The sequence below is a fragment of the Erythrolamprus reginae genome, chromosome 2 (assembly GCF_031021105.1).
Source record: "Erythrolamprus reginae isolate rEryReg1 chromosome 2, rEryReg1.hap1, whole genome shotgun sequence".
NCBI lineage: Eukaryota > Metazoa > Chordata > Lepidosauria > Squamata > Dipsadidae > Erythrolamprus > Erythrolamprus reginae.
The window spans coordinates 78,563,921-78,582,831 of NC_091951.1; the positions used below are offsets into that span (position 1 = coordinate 78,563,921).

Below are 18,911 nucleotides of genomic sequence, written 5' to 3' on the forward strand. Positions count from 1 at the left end.
ACATGATGGACAAATATCACTTAGAAGTAACATTTCCAGATTTTAGGGAAATTTCCCTCCAAGGAAATCAGGACAGACAAATGAGTCTTGCACATCAATGATGGTGAACCTTTTTTTGCTTGGGTGCCAAAAAGGCACAAGTGCGCGTGGTAATCCATGTGTACCCATACCTATAATCAGTGTTCCCTCTAATTTTTTTGGGGGGTGGGCGGAAAAGTATAGTGTCTGAGCGGCAGTCCCTTTGGGACTGGGCAGCACAGAAATTATAAACAAACAAACAAACAAACAAACAAACAAACAAACAAAAAACCCACCCTGTTTTGCCTCAGAGAATTTCAAAATAAAATACAGTACTGTGTGTCTATAACAGTGAGCTCATAATAGGGCAACTCTATCAATATCAAAATGCCACTTAAATAGTTGAGCTAGTTTCAAACTAGATTTTGATTTTCTTTCTCTCTTCCTTACTCCCATTCTTTTTCTTTCTCTTTTCCTTCCTCTCTTTTTTCTATCTGTTTCTCTCTCTTCCTCTCTTCCTCTCTCTCTCCTTCCCTTTCACTCTTTCCCTCTCGGCTTCTGGGCAGGTTTGGAAAACTCTGAGTTGATGATGATTTTTAAGTGAGCGATTACTCACTGCTCAGCTTAGAGGGAACTATGCCTATAATGCAATGCCCTCCCACCATGCATGTGTTCACAAGCACACAGCCCTCCCCCTGTGCTTGAGGCTTTCCTGAAGCCTTGGGAAGGCAAAAAACAGCCTAACAGGCCTAAACAGAGGTTCGTTTCTGAACTTCCGGTAGGCCCGTTGGGGCTGTTTTTCATCATCCACATGCTCTGGAGGCTTCCCTGAAGCCTGGGGAGGATGAAAACGGCTTCAGGAAGACCCAAAATCATCTGACATAGAGCAACACCTCACGTGCCACCTGTGCCACAGGTTCACCGTCACATCATATGGCTGTTTAGCAACTGAGTTAATGACTGATTTCTCAGCAAAAGCAGAGCAGGCAGGGAAAAGGAAGGATCACTTACTCGCTCACCTCGGTCGCCCCTCTCGCCCTGTAAATAAAATTATAGTCTATGTAAGCATGTGCATTAGGCTCAGCAGAGAAACCAATTGTGAGTAAGCACAAATATTGTGTAAGAAGAATTAGCGACTATATATACAGTGACTTGCCACTCTAGAACTTATCCAAAAAGTATGGCAAAAAGAAATTAATTAATTAATTTATTTATTTATTTATTTATTCTTGTTATGTAATAGAGTTAGGGTTTTTTATTATTTTCTTAAATTTCCAAAATTATTGACACTTGTTTGTTTAATTGTCTATCATCTTACACATGAGGATAATGGACATGGATTTTAGTGAAAAGCAATATGTGGGATGGAGAGACATATGAAGGAGATTCAAATTTACTGGAAGTATCCCAACATAGAATAAATGTTCCTGTTTCAAAATGCCTTCAGTTAGGCCAGAACACCTGTTTAAAAACAAGCACTGTGACCTTGTGAATCAATGGAGGCCAATTCCAGAGGTATTGCATACCTGTGCAAGAAGATGGAAAGTTAAAGATAAGGGTGATAGTTGCTACTTTGCCAGTTCGCTAACAGGGCACTATTGATGGACTTGAAGGCAAGCGCACAAGGGGACTTTATGAGCACACATATGGAGCATATAACTTGACTTCATATTCAGAAATGAGCATGGATAGAATAGAATAGAATTTTTTATTGGCCAAGTGTGATCGGACCCACAAGGAGTTTGTCTTGGTGCAGATGCTTTCAGTGTACATAAAAGAAAAAAATATACATTTGTCAAGAATCATGTGGTACAACACTTAATGACTGTCATAGGGGTCAAATAAGCAATGAAGAGACAATCAATATTAATAAAAATCTTAGCATACCAGCAACAAGTTACAGTCATAGAGTCCTAAGTGGGAGGAAAAGGATGATAGGAATGATGAGAAAAAACTAGTAGAAATAGAAGTGCAGACTTAGTAAAAAAAATTGACAGTGTTGAGGGAATTATTTGTTTAGTAGAGTGATGGTGTTCAGGAAAAAATAGGTTTTTTGAACTATTGAAAATAGTTTCAGTTGTTAAAGTAGAAAATCACTGCAAGGAGAGGAAGTCCTACCTTGATAGAAATGCCAGGAGGTCCTGCTGGCCCACGAGGTCCTGCTAGCCCAGGATCCCCTGCAAGGCCCCGGAGGCCTGGAATTCCCGGGCTTCCCTTTAGGCAAAAAGAAAAAGACACTGAGCAAGAACTGGCTACACAGCCAATGGAGCAGGTATAAAGTTAGGTTTGCAATTCAATACACACTTCTATGAAGGTGAAACATGAAGGGAAAACAGTGAGATTTATGACGAAGTACTGTATTTTTCGGCGTATAAAATGCACCTTTTTGCTGCCTAAATGAGGCTGAAAATTCGGGTGTGTCTTATACTTCAAAAGCTTTTTCAAAGCTTTTTTTGCCCAGCTCTAACTAGGTGCTAATGATCTTCCCAACTTCCTATTCCTTCTCAAGAGGGGTTTTTTCAGTCCTAAGTCTTTGCAGGCTTGTTTTCATTCCCACTCCCTATGAAAAAGTGGTATTTTTCAGCCTTTAAAGCTGTGCTAATGATCTTCCTGGCTTGCTGCATTTAGAATATCTCCGGGACCGCCTGCTGCCACACGAATCCCAGCAACCAGTTAGGTCTCACAGAGTTGGCCTTCTCCGGGTCCCGTCAACTAAACAATGTCGTTTGGTGGGACCCAGGGGAAGAGCCTTCTCTGTGGCGGCCCCGACCCTTTGGAACCAACCCCCCCCCAGATATCAGAGTTGCCCCCACCCTCCTTGCCTTTCGTAAGCTCCTTAAAACCCACCTCTGTCGTCAGGCATGGGGGAATTGAGACTTTCCCTTCCCCCTAGGCTTATAAAATTTATGCATGGTATGTCAGTATGTATGATTGGTTTCTTAAATTGGGGTTTTTTAAATTAACTTAAATATTAGATTTGTTTACATTATATTATTATTGCTGTTAGCCGCCCCGAGTCTACGGAGAGGGGCGGTGAAATGAATCCCACCTTCGTCGCCAGTGAAATGAATCAGACCAGTCAGAAATGGTAAAGACGGTTCCGTTTATTCAGCTCGTAAACAAGTGACTCCAGCCAGGAACGCGTCTGAGCTGTCAGTGTCAAAAGCAGCTCTATTTATACTTTAAAGGCTCGCGCCTAAAAGAAACGGCCGTGCGTCTTAACCAATCAGACGCGACCTTGATTTATTCACATTTAAAATTTACAGAGACAGTATTTTTACAGAATTTCTTTTTACAGACTTAACAGGCGGCATACAAACCTGATTAATAAATAAATAATAAAATAAATAAATTTTATTCCTATTCCCTCCGAAGCAGTTTTTCCTGCCCTAAGTCTTTGCAGGCTTGCTTTCGTGCCCACTCCCTCTGAAAAAGGCCTTTTCAGCTCTAACCAGGGGATAAAATAATGTGTCGAAGCTGAACAGACTAAAGACGCTAGCCAGGTGAATACCTGGTAGGTAGATTTCCCCCCTCTATTTTCCTCCCTCCAAACAAAAGTGTGTCTTATACTCTGAAAACTATGGTAAATATCCATAGGATTGCTGGGCATGTTTTGAAGTGAGACCAGAAGTGGCAAAGTAGCCATAGGCTGCTGTAAAGAAATATTCCTATGTGGCAAGTGACACATACATGAGGACTTCATGAAGGTTAGGATAGTTCCTTCCCCCACCCCTACATTTCCGGGGATGCTGTTTCTTTTTCTTTCTTCTCCCTCCAATTGGTCTGTAGGGTGTTACTTACTGGATTGCCAGGCTCTCCCTTGAGTCCAGGAAGGCCCCTTCCTCCATTCAATGGTATTCCAGGCTCCCCCTGACCAAGACAAAAGTTTAATGTTATCATATCGTACAGTTTAGGAATTAAAGAAGAACCTATCTGGGAGGCACATGGAAACATCTTTATAAGCATAAACTGAAGAGATCACAACAGTGCCTGTTGGTTGTCGGAGAGCTGGTTGCGAAGACAGTGTGAGGCTCCGCCCACCCGCTGCCATTTGGGTTCTTTTACCCTCTGTGCATACACAGAACGCTTTGCGCATGTGGGCGGCGTCTGGGCAAGTAGGCGGAGCCTCGTGCTGCCTTCACGACCAGCTCTCCAATGACTGACAGGCACGAGCGAAGTGGTAGCATTTCACGCCTGGATCACAAAGTGTGACTCACAGTTGATATTTATCAGGACTTTTCCTTCTGCTAAGAATAATTGCATGAATAGGAGAAATTAAGTGGGACAGTGCAGGAACTCTAACATTTCTGCTACTGTTAATCACTTTACAATGAACCTGAATTTTTTTTAGTACAAGCAGGTTGGAGCCCTCTATGTTTTAGACCAGCGTTTCCCAACCTTGGCAACTTGAAGATATCTGGACTTCAACTCCCAGAATTCCCCAGCCAGCATTCGCTGGCTGGGGGATTCTGGGAGTTGAAGTCAAAATATCTCCAAGTTGCCAAGGTTGGGAAACGCTGTTTTAGACAACTCCCAAATGAGGGATCAGAGTGCCACAGTTTTACTTTGATTAAATGTATGAAAACCAGTACTGTATTAGTAAAATATCAGGTTGTAAACAGAGATGGGTTGATAAAAGCAAAGCTTTCTGTTTGCATTACGATGAAGCCATTCTGATGGCAGATTTCAGCTTAGAGTGTGAAGTATTCTCAGCTTTCTTCCTTATGATCACTGTGAGAATAATTCCAGGAGTCCAAGATTAATAAAAGAGGGAAAAAACTTTATTTTAAAAAAAAATCAACAAAAATCAATATGCATATTGAGGCCAGAGAGACCACGGAAAATGTCCATGTATCTCTAGGGTAACTAATCAGTACAGAATACAGCACTTTTATACATTTTTCACTCCCATATTGGGGGTGTTTCCTTAATGATTCAGCACTTCTCTGTCTGTTGTCCGTCTCCTTTTTGGGTATATCTCTCTGGACTTTTTGGGACTTTTCAAGGTTCATTAATCATTGATATTCATGCCTTTATTGGTTCTACAGGTACCGCATTTCCACCTCTCCTGTTCATTCTTTCTAAAGGTCATTTATACATTTCTTGGTATCTTGTGTCACCATATTTGTAGAGGAACAGATCTCCTCTTTTCACCTGAACAGGGGGTTATGTGAGGCAAATGGGACATAGGGTCTTACTATTTTTCTTACACCCACCCACGTTTATTCCCATTTGAATGAGATCATCGCCAGATAATTATCTCCATTCTGAACTTATGATGCCAGAACAATTGTTACTTCCAGACAGTATGAAGATGCTCCCTTTTTATCATTAGGATGCCCTATCAGCAACTCTGCTGTTGTAGTACTGCTTAGGCAGAGTGACCAGAGAAATTAGGGCATACATTACATGGAAATGTTACATATCTGTTGGTATGTCTCGGTATAGCTAGGCTATGAGACCTTTGACATACACTGAGCAGAGAATTTTAACAGAGTGTGGATGTGTGGTAAAGCCAAAGAAAAAGACACAGACTTAGTTATGCTTAATAAGTACTATTTACATATATACAAAATAGAAACAATCCATAGCAAGCACTAAGCCATCCAATATAATAAGCACTAAGCAAATACACTCCCCCCTCAAGGCAAAGCAAAAGCGAATGAGTGTTAAAGCATCATTGAGGGAAGGAGTACTGGCGCCCTCTTATGACGAACCAGCCCAAAATATTTAAAGTGATAGTACAAGAGACAACAATAGGGAGTTTACAATGGCAAACCCTAACAACCATGTACCTTGTACTAACAATATCCTTCCACAACAAATAACCTCTATATGATCTTTTCCCCAGTCAAACTCCCAGAGATCTACTTACCGGCTCACCTTTCTCTCCTCTTGGCCCAATTAGGCCACGCTCCCCCTGAAAGACAAAAGATAAGGAATAAATGGCTCTTCAGATGGAAACAAGGAGTTCAATGGCAAATATTAGCTTTACTTACTTGGTTTCCTCTGAGACCAGGAAGGCCAGGACTGCCCTATCAAGAGAAGTAGGGAGAGGGGAGAAAAAGTGAATAGGACTTGTTTTCCTATGGTGGGAGTAAGAAAAGAGACAGGAGGAGTAAAATGAAGCAATATACAGTGATACCTTGTCTTACAAACTTAATTGGTTCCGGGACAAGGTTTGCAAGATGAAAAGTTTGTAAGACGAAACAATGTTTCCCATAGGAATCAATGGAAAAGCGATTAATGCGTGCAAGGCCAAAACTCACCCCTTTTGCCAGCCAAAGCGCCCGTTTTTGCGCTGCTGGGATTCCCTGGAGGCTCCCCTCCATGGGAAACCCCACCTCCGTACTTCCGTGTTTTTGTGATACTGCAGGGGAATCCCAGCAGCGCAGAAATGGGCGCTTTGCTGGCAATGGAAGTCCAGAGGCAGGGTTTCCCAGCGAGGGGAGCCTCAGCGAAATTGCAGCATCGCAAAAACACGGAAGTCCTTGAAACCCCACCTCCGAACTTCCGTTGCCAGCAAAGCACCCATTTTCTGCTGCTGGGATTCCCCTGCAGCCTCGCAAAAACACGGAAGTCCAGAGGTGGGATTTCCCATGGAGGGGAGCCTCAGGGGAATCCCAGCAGCACAAAAACGGGCACTTTGCTGGCAACAGAAGTCCGGAGGCGGGGCATCCCAGTGGTGGCAGCTTGGCTTTGTAAGGTGAAAATAGTTTGGAAGAACAGGCAAAAAAATCTTAAACCCCGGGTTTGTATCTCGAAAAGTTTGTATGATGAGGGGCAAACCGAGGTATCGCTGTATTTGAAAATAAATCCTAGCATCAAATAAGGGAGGGGCGGCATATAAATAGATTAAACAAACAAACAAACAAACAAATTAAACATGGTTAGAACATGAACTTAGTACTGAGTACATGAAGTATTTCAGTTGTAGATAAGTAACGAGATCTTAATTGTGGTCTTGGGGAATCATATACATGGGGAATCAATATAATATGCAGATGTTGAGAAGAAACAATCACAAAGCCAGAGGTGCTTTGCCTTTGTGTTTGGCACCAGTATATATTTTCTGTCCCAAGCAGAGATCCACACCCTTTTTTTTCTTTTTCATTTTGGCACTTGGTTCATCAAACTGAGACTGGGCATAGGTCTTGGGTTTTTGCACTTGCACCACCTTTAAAATAATGCAGAATTGTACTGGTGGAGAAGTCACAACACTATGTCAAACCCAAAATGCTTAAATATATAAGGCTTCACAAAAGCCTTTCATTTCTAGAAAGTTTTATTTCTGCTTAAGAACAAAAGCTGCACGCTTCACTGTGACCATGAAGGAAAAAATGTTCAGTAACAAAATACATATTTCAAAGGTTCTAACTTATGGTGGCAGAAACTTATCTCAATTACAGCAAAGCATTAGGGACATAGGAATGTGTTTGCATGCAACTATACATGGTAAAATGTTAAAAGGATTAATTACCGGCTGACCAGGAGAACCTGGGCTGCCAGGTAGACCAGGAGACCCTGTTGCCCCATCTGCTCCTGGAAATCCCTAGAAGAAAATAGAAACATTAAGGACATACCTTTGCAGAAATTATTTACATTTATTTATTTATTTTATTTTTATTTATTTATTTATTTTGTCCAATTTAAGAATCAAAAGCGTAGCCATGAAAACACAGATAGAATTTCAGCTTCTCTAAATTCCAACTGTCTTCATCACATGATCTGAAGATAAGAGTTGAACAAATCCAGAATGGGCCAGTTAGGAAAAGGTTGCAAAGGTATCTAATGAAAATTATGATGATGCCAAAATGTCAGGTACGTCAATGTAATTGAGCATTATTATTTACTGATGCCATTTTGTATCAGTATGCAAAATATTACAAGTATGAAATTTACATTATTTGCACAATGCATTTTCATGGAAGGCTGGAAAATTGGGTTCACAATTAGACTTTGATTCGTATCAATTATCAAATAATGGCTTGCAGGTTTAAACAAATCTTTATAGAGATATAACTTTCCTCCATCCTACTGTAAGGCTAGTATGCATTCTATATGTATGTATATGCTTACCAAATTTAGTATAATGTCATCAAGTCATAATGTCATCACATGGCAAATTGGTTCTAATTCCCATAAAGATATTCTTGTTTCAGTTCTATATGCTATCACACTTTGGGCAGGAACTCACAATTGAAGGCTTAGTTATATAAAATCAATCTTACCAACAGAAAGTTAATACAGTGATCCCTCGATTTTCACGATCTCGATCTTCGCGAAACGCTATATCGCGATTTTTCCACCCGATGACGTCACTCTCTTCCTTTCTCATCTTTCTTTCTCTCTCTCTTTCTCTATCTTGCTTCTTCCTCTCTCACACTCTCTTCCTCCCTCTCTCATCTCTTTCTTTCCTTCTCTCTCTTTCTCTATCTCTCCCCCTCTTGCTGGCGGGCGGCGGGTGGGCGAGCGGGCGGGCAAGCGGGGGCATCAGCGAGGAGCCGGGGTTTCCCCTTTGTGTGGACGGCGGGGAAATCCCGATCTTCGTCTGCTCGCTGCTGCTGCGCTGCCGAGCAGATCAGCTGCTGGGCGGCCGCAGCAGCAGCGAGCAGACGAAGATCGGGGTTTCCCCGCTGCCCACGCAAACTCCACCATCTGCGCATGCGCAGCCATGGAAAAAGGGCGCGCATGCGCAGATGGTGTTTTTACTTCCGCAACCCTACATCGCGAAAAATCGATTATCGCGAGGGGTCTTGGAACGGAACCCTCGCGATAATCGAGGGATCACTGTACATCATAAAAATATGTTGCAGCTTGATTTTCTCAATTTCCTGTAAAATGTACTTACGTTAATGTAAATGTAGTCATGTAAGCCTTTAACTGTAATCAGAAGTAATAAAGATACAGACACATGTGGTTTCTAATCCTAACCTCAAAACCTTTAGCCTTAGACTATCTACAATTGACCTCTCCCCCTTTCTAAGAGGTCTGTAAGGGGCGTGCATAAGCGCACCACTGTGCCTACCGTCCCTGTCCTATTGACTTCTATTGTTACTTTTTATCATTACTTATCTAATGTTTTATTTGTACAAATTATCACCCTATAATTGTTTGACAAAACAAATAAAATAAATAAATAAACATACAATTTCAAATTCAAAACTGTTTTGTTTAGGGATCATCTTTATTAATCCAGAATTTCTTATTTCAGAGAAATATAGAGAGATGTTAGAAGATTTGCAGCAAGCGCAAACAACACTTATCATTCCAATAATGGTTTAATTTTCAGGACCCAAAAACAAAGGGCAAAGATTTTATAGCACACCAATCTGAATCAGGTCCCAGATTTACATGAAATCTGTAAAATACACCGGATTGCAACTGAAGTTCCTCTTAGAAAATTAATCTAGAGCTGTAACCAAAAATGCCACTCTTCACATAATGGAAGACCCACTACTCACCAAGCCACCAATGAGATCCAAACCATATTGTCTGCAAGCAGATGGAGATGAACAGCAAAGAGAGAGAGAATTTCAGAAGAGATAGTTCCAGAAGACCCAGGCAAGAGAACTAAACCACACATTATAAGAGAAGACAGAAAGCTTTAAAAATGGTTTGTCAGAAGAGGCACTCTTTAACTTAAAAGATGCATGTAATGGAGTTCACTGATTGTTGACACAAAATTTGATAAAGACTGATAGAAAAAAAGGAACTATGAAAGTTCCTCCTTTTAAAGAGGAAAGTCTGTAAAGTTCAGCTCTTGGTTTTCTCTTTCATTCAGGCTACTGTACATTCACACTGTAAGAACTCACCCTCTCTCCTTTTTCACCCCGCCTCTCAGTAGTGTCACCTGGGGGACCCCGAGGTCCCACTGGACCTGGAGGACCTGGGATCCCATTGCGTCCCTGAGGGGGGGAAAAGAATCATTTATTGTATAATTGGGTACACTCTGTTTCTTATAGCTAGATTACTATACATGGTACCTCTACTTAAGAACTTAATTCGTTCTGTGACCAGGTTCTTAAGTAGAGAAGTTTGTAAGTAGAAGCAATTTTCCCCATAGGAATCAATGTAAAAGCAAATAATGTGTGCAAACCCATTAGGAAAGAAATAAAAGCTCAGAATTTGGGTGGAAAGAGGAGGAGGAAGAAGAGGAGGAAGACAGTAGCTGCCAAAGGAAGAAGGTGAGGTGAGGGGAATCAAAAAAATTTAAGGCTTAAAAATAAAAAAAGAGGGACTTGAGGCGGCGAGGAGGAGCATGCGCCCATACACCCGGCACGAGGCTACCTCCCATACACTGCACCAGAGAGAGAAACCCAGGGGGAATGGCAGGAAACTGGCCGGGCCTTCATGCCGCTCTCAAATTTCCTGGGACATTTTTCCAGGCTCGGGTTCTAAAGTAGAAAATGGTTCTTGAGAAGAGGCAAAAAAATATTGAACACCCGGTTCTTATCTAGAAAAATTCTTAAGTAGAGGCTTTCTTAGGTAGAGATACCACTGTACTTAATTGTCAATATCCTACATGAATATACCCTCTTATAAACCCAGCTGCTGTGGCCTAGAGGTGGAGTTCTTGCCTCACAATCAGGAGGTAGAGGCAGATGTAGAACCTCCTGGTTGGGTGGGGGGTTAGACTAGATGACCTGCAAGGTCCCTTCTAACTCTGTTAATCTGTTAAAAATGAAAGAACAACAGCAGTACGAATCTCAAGGGGAGAAGCTGAGGGGAAAGACCAAAATTTAATTAATTTTAAGGGGCAACATTTCAGTTTCCTTGTGATCAGGTAAGTGAGACTATTTTCTTACAGCAAAATCCCTCTTCTATGTGCTCTGTAGTTTCCTGGCATTGAGATGACTGTCATTTTAAATATCATAAATAACTATTGGCTGCATAATAAAATTATTTTTTCATATCTCTCATAATGGTTCTCTAGGATTTAGGAAGATTATCCTGTGTTGTGGGGAGGTTATATACAATATCCATAGATTTCTTTGATTTTCTGATTGACACTCCAAATAGCCAATGTATGTACACAGATTTTGATAAAGAGAGACACAGTTAAATGTATCTCTCTGCTACTATAATTGGGAGCTCAAAAACTTGGTATGTTGATATATGTTTCAGGACTGTTCCATTTTAGGTAACGTTAAATTCCATTCTATCAGATCTATACGTCCTATTTGTAAAAGCAAGTGGATGAAAAAAAATTCTTGTTTTTTTTTAAAGAAATGGTATAACATAATGCACAAACATTATGCATAAAGTCTAACTTACAAATGCTATTGTCTCTTAATAGAATGTAACAGAGACTCTGCCTAATGATGCTGTGCAATGGAACTAAAACATCTCTCCTTGGACAGCAACACAATCAACTCAAAAATCATGTAATTTGGAAACATTTAGCCTTGGAAAAAAGACTTCTGCAGCCATTGATCTGTACATAGTTTGGTGAAAAGCAAATGAACTTTAAAGGAACTTGAAGGAAATTGAGGAGGCCAGAAATTTCTAGAAAGCTAACTATTATTTGAAAAATTCTTTCCAGTTTTATTTTTCTCTATATCTTTCCTCTGTGATAAATGTTGAACCGGTGAAACTAAATACATTATCAAATCATCTAACTAATCTCAAACTTAAAATAGCTTATTTTATTTAAGACTTCTGGTGATTTGAATGGAGTAGAAACTCTTTGAAGTTCTGAGAGAGGTTCTGCCAATGATTTTAATCATGTTTGTCATCCCCCCCACAAACAAAAGGAGGCAAATCAAACTAAGAGAGCTCAAGAAACAGGACCAAGCCTCCTCCACATCACATGTTAGACTTGTTCTCAAGAACACCAAACATTACCGGATTTCCAGAAGGGCCAGGGTTTCCCACTTGTCCTCTCTGTCCCTGCAAAATTATGGATAGATAAATGGTCAATTCCCAAGGAATGATCTATACTTTCCCTTAAAAGAATCTGAAACACCTCCTTCTACAATAAATTTCAGATACTCACAGGCTCACCTGGCTCACCCTTCTCACCCTGTAGGAAAAGAGACAATAGTAGGCTTGATTATATGATCTTCATATACCTAAAATATATTTAAGTAATTGTTTTAAATTAGGAATGCATGGGAACTCTATTTCCCTTTTCCCCAGCTACCAAAGAGAGATTGGTGGTCATGCTACAGAAAGAAGATGGTGCTGAACCAATTTAGAAAAGCAATCTTCCCTTCTTTTTTCCTCTTATCAAGATTGGCCAGTTTAAGTTTCCTTGACTGAGTAGCTATGTTTCTCTTTAGCTCTTTTTGAGTATCTCTTAGAATTGGATTCTGTCCCATCCACTAGTCTAATTAATAAAGCAAAATACATTAACATATCACACTCCCCTTAAGAGCCGTAAAGGATAAGATGATGTCAACATTCAAGTTGTGAGATAATTTTGAGGCATTATTATTATTATTATTATTATTATTATTATTATTATTATTTTTATTTTTACATTTAAATTTTTTAATTTACAAATATACAAAACATAAAAAACAATCATAACAGATGGTAATAGGATCTTTAACAAAACAGTGTGTATATATATATATATATATATATATATATATATATATATATATATATATATACACACACACTATAATATTTTGCATGTTTATGCGACGTTTCGGTGAAATCACATTCACCATCATCAGGCTGAAGTTTCCAAGCTTCCATTTTACAACAGCACGAAGCTTGGAAACTTCAGCCTGATGATGGTGAATGTGATTTCGGCTTACGAAAAAGTAAGGCATTATTATTATTATTGTTGTTGTTGTTATTGTTGTTGTTATTATTATTATTATTATTATTATTATTATTATTATTATTTATTAGATTCATATGCCACCCCTCCCTGAGGACTCCAAAAGGACTCCAATGGGGAGATGCATTAGAGCAGTGGTTCCCAAACTTGGCAACTTTAAGACTTGTGTGGACTTCAACTCCCAGAATTCTCTAGCCAGCATAGCATAGCACAGCTGGCTGGAGAATTCTGGGAGCTGAAGTCCACAAGTCTTAAAGTTGCCAAGTTTGGGAACCACTGCATTAGAGGATTGCATTTCATGGAAAACCACTATGGATTTTAATGAAGACAAGGACCATTGTCAAGGTTTCAGGTAGCATGCAAACTAAATCAGAGTCCAAGTCAAAGTGCTCATCAAAGTTCCAATTTGTTGCCCGGAGCCATCCTGGCACCTACACTGGCCTGAAATCTGAATTTCAGTTTCCCACCCAGTTGAAAGTTCACATCCCTTGTCCCCCACCCATACACTCGTCACTTTGCCCACTCAGATTTTATTTTATTTATTTTTTTTATTTATTCTTTGTCCAATATACAATACATATGAAAGAGAATAGACATTAAGTGATATATAAAAGATAGGAAGTAAAGAGGAAGAGAAGTAGGTGGGAAGGAAAGAATACATATGATAAAAGGGAAAGGAAAGACAATTGGACAGGGGACGAAAGGCACATCAGTGCACTTATGTACACCCCTTATTGGCCTCTTAGGAACCTGGAGAGGTCAATCGTGGAGAGTCTGAGGGAGAAATGTTGGGGGTTGGGGGTTGACACTATTGAGTCAGCGTGGCCAGTCCTTCCTCTGCTTCCGGCCAGGTGGGTGGGCATAGGATGGCCTTGAACCACTCGAAAGAATGCTTTGTGACTGCATCTGTTCCCTCATGAAAATCACCCGTCCCAAGTTCCCATAAACATCAGGCCTTCTATAGATAGTGTGGCAAGCTGTTAATTTATCACCAACCTCTGCACCGACTTGACAATCACTTTATTCTCTGCTTCACTTTTTAAGTTTATGAGCTTTTTTAATATCCTTCTAATAATACAATGGGGAGGAATTGTGAATAACTGTTAAAAGTTCTTTTTCTCTTCAGATATGTATATATTTTAGAACAAAAGTTTAGTGCTTGCATTTTAAATTGGGGATTTGAGACAGATTGGAGATTTCATTGATGCTGTGGCCCTAAAAGCAAATTCAAACTGCTGGTATTAATTTCTAAAGTCCTATATAGCTCATGATTGAAATATCTGGTGGAATATTTTTTCCTATTCCTGTCCATAACCTGAGATCACTTTTGGAGGCCTTGTTTCGAGTGCGTTCTCAGGATGAGGTGTGGCAAATTATGGTGTGGCGTTATAGGTTTAATGTCATGCTTTAATTCATTGTTTAATATTTTAATTATTTAGAACGTTATTTGGTCATTTTAATATATTACAAGCTACCCTGGAAAATCTTGGCAGTTTACATATTTTTGAAAATAGTACAAGTGTTCAACAAATACTTTTAACCATTTAATTTTCTTTTCTAAAGAAATATTTTTAAAATATTCTTTTAATAATACTGATGAATAAAACAAATTGGGGCAACCTTGCCATAAGAGGAATTTCTCTCATTTAAAAAAAATGACCCTACATTTTTTAATTTGGTTTTTAATCTTTATCTTTCCTTTGCCACCTGAGGGAACATATATTGTTTATGAATATAAACCTTGTGCAGTGACTTACCTTAGGGCACTGCACATCACAGACATCTGGTATCGTCTGAAAAAGCCCACAAAGAATAAAAAGGAGCGTGTTAAGATAACTACAGCGCAAACATTTACATATCAGAGGTGTGGCTTTAGACTCAGGTCATGTGCTAAGTAATATTGTATTTTGGACTTCGTTTTCTCTGGCAGAGCGCTCGGGCCAACACAGGTGCTCCCAACATGAGTGACATCAAACTGACCACGCCCACTCTGGCCACTCCCAGCCTGGCTCCCTGAGGTCCAACACAACCCTGATGCAGCCCTCAATAATATTGAGTTTGACACTCCTGATATGCACAGTAACTGGATCAAAGGTAAAATGTTATTATGCAAAGCAGGAATTCCACCTGTTGCACATCTGTCTATTTTCATCCTGTAGAAATTCTAGCCATAATGCAAATCATAGAAAGCCATTGTTCTTTTCTCCCTCAACATTTCTTCTCCAGCCTGACTGCTATCTGGATGCCAGAGGCCAGTGCTTTTCCATACCAATTGTCCCAATGACCTCCTCCACCGCTGGATCTATCGCTAGGAAAACTGCTGGCAATCCCTCCACTGCTGCATGAGAGTGCCTTACCCCGTCTGTGCTGGATTGTCCGCAGAGGGCACTGGCAAGCCCCCCTTCCGCCTCCGACAGACTGTTTGAGTCTCGCACAAAGAAAACATTACGTGATTCTTCACCGGTGACAAGGCGACGCAACTGTTCACGATCAGCTCCATCCATCCCCACTGCTAGAATCTGGATTCCTGCAAGGTCCACAACAGGGAAACTTAGAGGAGATCCTCCATGTTAATTATTCGTTGGAGATTGTGCAGTCCAGGTGAAGAAACTAAGAACTACTAGTAGCTCAGCAACTTAAAAGATATCCAAGCGGGGTGTGGGTGGGGGTGGAAATCCTATTTTTTTCAGACCAGTCAAATGACAGACTGCTCGGTTAGAACCTAAAGTTGCTTCTACAAGAGATAATTGGACTTTCTGGTTTTTCTTTCAATATATTTCACTTCTCATCCAAGAAGCTTCCTCAGCTCTGATTAATTACTCAGAGCTGAAGAAGCATCTTGGATGATGTTCTGTCAGGCTCTCTGGTAGAATCCTCCCAAAAATTCACAGGTACAAATTTCAGACACACACACGTTTGAAAATTCAAAACAATGTTTTTTATAATGAAAATTCACTTAAACTAAGCCCTCTTTTGTTATAGCAAAGAGCACTTGTCTCCAAACAAACTGGTAATTTATACAAGTCCCTTATCAATTCTGTGATACTTAGCTTGCAGCTGTGAGGTAATTCACAGTCCTTCTTCTTTCACAAAGTGAAACACACTTTGCTCTGATTTAGTTTCCAAGCAGGGAAAAATCAGAACACAAACAGTCAAAGTCAGTAAAGCAGTCACGAAACACAACGATCAGATAATCCTCCACAATGGCCAAACCCACAGGCTGCTATTTATAGCAGCCTCACTAATTACCACAGCCCCATCCAACCACAGGTGGCCTCATTTTCTTTGATAATAATCTCTCAGTTGTTGTTGCCTATGCATCGCTCTCCGCATGCGTGGCTGTATCATTAACTCTTGTTCTGAATCCAAGGAGGAGCTAGATAATTGATCTCCTTCTGAGCTGTCTGCCACACTCTCCTCCCTGTCACTCATATCTTCTTGGTCAGAGGAGCCTTCATCATCAGATTCCCCCGGGGGCAAAACAGGCCTGCAGCATGTGGATGTCTCCCCCACATCCACAGTCCTTGGGGCAAGAGCTGGGCCAGAGCTAACCACAACAGATGAGAAGCGAAACATCTTCAAAAAACCCCCAGAAAGTCCAGTTGCCTCTTGTAGAAGCACCTTCGGGACAACCATAACCTGGCTGACTGAGAATCTCCATAGACAGTCATGCTTTTGTCACCTCCCAATTGGACCACTGCAAGGCATTCTACAAGGGGCTGCTTTTGACGAGCATCTGAAAACTATAGGAAGATTCTTATTAGAGAGCAACAGCTACAACAAATGCTCCTTTTATGTTTGCTGCATTCCAGACATGAAGACTTACCGGCAGCTTTGATTTCCCTGGCCGGCCCAGTAGCATCATCACCAGATAACCCATCTGCCAATATCACTAAGGTTCCTGGAACGCCAGGTCTTCGCCCTGCAGTGGGGCTCAGCATGTAGCTCTTCACAAAATTGATGGCTGCTCCTTCATAGAAAAAGTAACGGCAGATGTGCATTCAGAGAAACACACACTGTAGTAAGAGCACCAGTGACACATGGCTCATTTCAAGTTTTCATCAGCAATTCCTGTGAATATTGACGTCGTGGTCACAGGTAGAATTTCAAAAGAAACAGGTTTGCTTCTTTCTTTTCCTGCTGAGTTCTTTGAACAAGGAACTAACAATTCCCTCCCTGTTCCTTGAATCAAAGGAATGGGCGACCCCTTACCTATGGAATTGCCACTAAGCTCCTCATAGCGCAACGAGCGAATGTGCTGCAGGACACTTGCTAAATCATTGGAACGATTAAGCAGCAGTAAAGGGAGGCCTCGGTAGCTGTACATCGCAATGCCCACCTGGAGTAGACAGAATAAAGAAACATGATAAAAGCAGAATCTAAAGATGAAGTAGCATGCAGCCAAATTCCCCAACTTAGGAGCAGAGAGAAACCAGTAGTGATATTCATTCATTCATTCATTTATTCATTCATTCATTCACTTATTAGATTTGTATGCCGCCCCTCTCCGTAGACTTTACTTCTCAGTTATATAAGTTGTATAAGATAGGCAGGATTAGGAAACAAAAGTTGCTAGTAGCTTTGGAATGTATTTTAATGCAATTAGACTACTGCATCAGAAATTAAAAGCCCACCAAATCCCCAATCTACTTCAAATTATACTATTATAATGCAGGTGGTGCAGTTTTGAGTTTCTTTCCCATGCTTATTATCTTCCCAGAACTCAACTATATTTTCATTATTCTTGCTCACTATTCTACTCTCCTTTCTCTCTGAATCCCAACATTTCTTCCCAGAACTGGATTCCACCCCTGTCATATCCCTGAATGGTCAACATTTTGATTAACTGCTACTTAGATGGCCAAATAAAACACTACTACATGGAGGTTACAGAACACATCTTTATCAAATTTTATCTTTTGTCACCTGACTGACAAACTATTGATTTGTAATTATAGATCGAAAATCAACAAGGTTATAACTTCACCCCATTAAAATAACTCTCAATGTCTTTGTGCGTGTGAATGAAACAAGTTAAAGGAAGCACTGCAAAATCTTGATGATGTAGGTTACCCGGGTAGTTTCAGGGCCTGGACGAAGAGTAGATATAACGTTGGAGAGGAAACTTTGCACAACCTCTGCATTGTAGGCTTTGTCTCGAGTTGTATGTATAAGAAAAATGACATCACGCTGGACATCTGGACAGACTGCAGAGTGGAATGTTTCAAAAAGAGTCAGAATGGCATCAAATGGATTGGGGACATAAGTTAAAGGTCTGATTTTCCCTTCCTCCACCCCCACCCCAAATGTAAATAATAACTGGATAGATTTAACTTCCTATGTAGCTGCTTCTAATTCTTAACGCAAAACTTTCTAAATCAATTATATTTTACTTTTAAATATTACAATATTTTAAAACATTTTTTAAATAAATGGCTTGTCATATGAATCTGAAAGAAATAACTAAATCTACTCAAACAACATTGAATCAAAAAAGTGTCCTATAATCTCTCTGTAACAGGCCAAGAAATTAACAATTTAGGACAGTGATGGTGAACCTTTTTTCCCTTGGGTGGCGAAAGAATGTGGGCACCCGCTATCGCACATGTGCAAGTGCCCACATCCATAATTCAATGCTCAGAGAGGGCAAAAACAGCTTCTCCCACCCCCCAGAGGTACTCGGGAGGCCAGAAACACTCTGTTTCCCAACTTCTGGTGGGCCCAGTAGGGTTGTGTGTCGTCCTTCCCAGGCTCCAAAGGCTTCCCTGGCGCTGGGGGAGGGTAAAAACGCCCTCCTCCATCCCCCCAGGAGGCACTCTGGAAGCCAAAATCCTCCCAGAGCCTTTGTGCGAGCCAAAAATCAGCTGACTGGCACATACATGCATGTTGGAACTAAGCTAGGGCAACCGCTCGCGTGCCAGCAGATATGGCTCTGTGGGCCACCTCTGTTACCCGCGCCATAGGTTCGCTATCACTGATTTAGGAAATCCTAAAATAGGATCATCATTGTTAAATACATCCCAGGATTCCCTTTCAAAAACAGGACTTCATCTTTCTCTCCCACCAAATATTAAGTGAAGCCATTGCCAATCAAAGT

At 40.6% G+C, this 18,911-nt stretch overlaps 1 protein-coding gene across 1 annotated transcript in view; it reads right to left on the reverse strand.

Annotated features, from left to right (window-relative positions):
* Positions 1 to 18,911, reverse strand: part of COL7A1 (collagen type VII alpha 1 chain) — a 179,312-nt gene that overhangs the window by 97,304 nt on the left and 63,097 nt on the right. Inside the window, exons 24-35 of the mRNA XM_070736724.1 lie at positions 17,888 to 18,021; positions 17,027 to 17,153; positions 16,641 to 16,784; positions 15,172 to 15,341; positions 14,572 to 14,607; positions 12,017 to 12,043; positions 9,834 to 9,926; positions 7,499 to 7,570; positions 5,894 to 5,938; positions 3,820 to 3,888; positions 2,137 to 2,232; positions 1,030 to 1,056 (exon numbers count right to left, since the gene is read on the reverse strand). Of these exons, the coding sequence (XP_070592825.1) occupies positions 1,030 to 1,056; positions 2,137 to 2,232; positions 3,820 to 3,888; positions 5,894 to 5,938; positions 7,499 to 7,570; positions 9,834 to 9,926; positions 12,017 to 12,043; positions 14,572 to 14,607; positions 15,172 to 15,341; positions 16,641 to 16,784; positions 17,027 to 17,153; positions 17,888 to 18,021 (1,040 nt within the window). The remainder of the gene's footprint in view (positions 1 to 1,029; positions 1,057 to 2,136; positions 2,233 to 3,819; positions 3,889 to 5,893; positions 5,939 to 7,498; positions 7,571 to 9,833; positions 9,927 to 12,016; positions 12,044 to 14,571; positions 14,608 to 15,171; positions 15,342 to 16,640; positions 16,785 to 17,026; positions 17,154 to 17,887; positions 18,022 to 18,911) is intronic.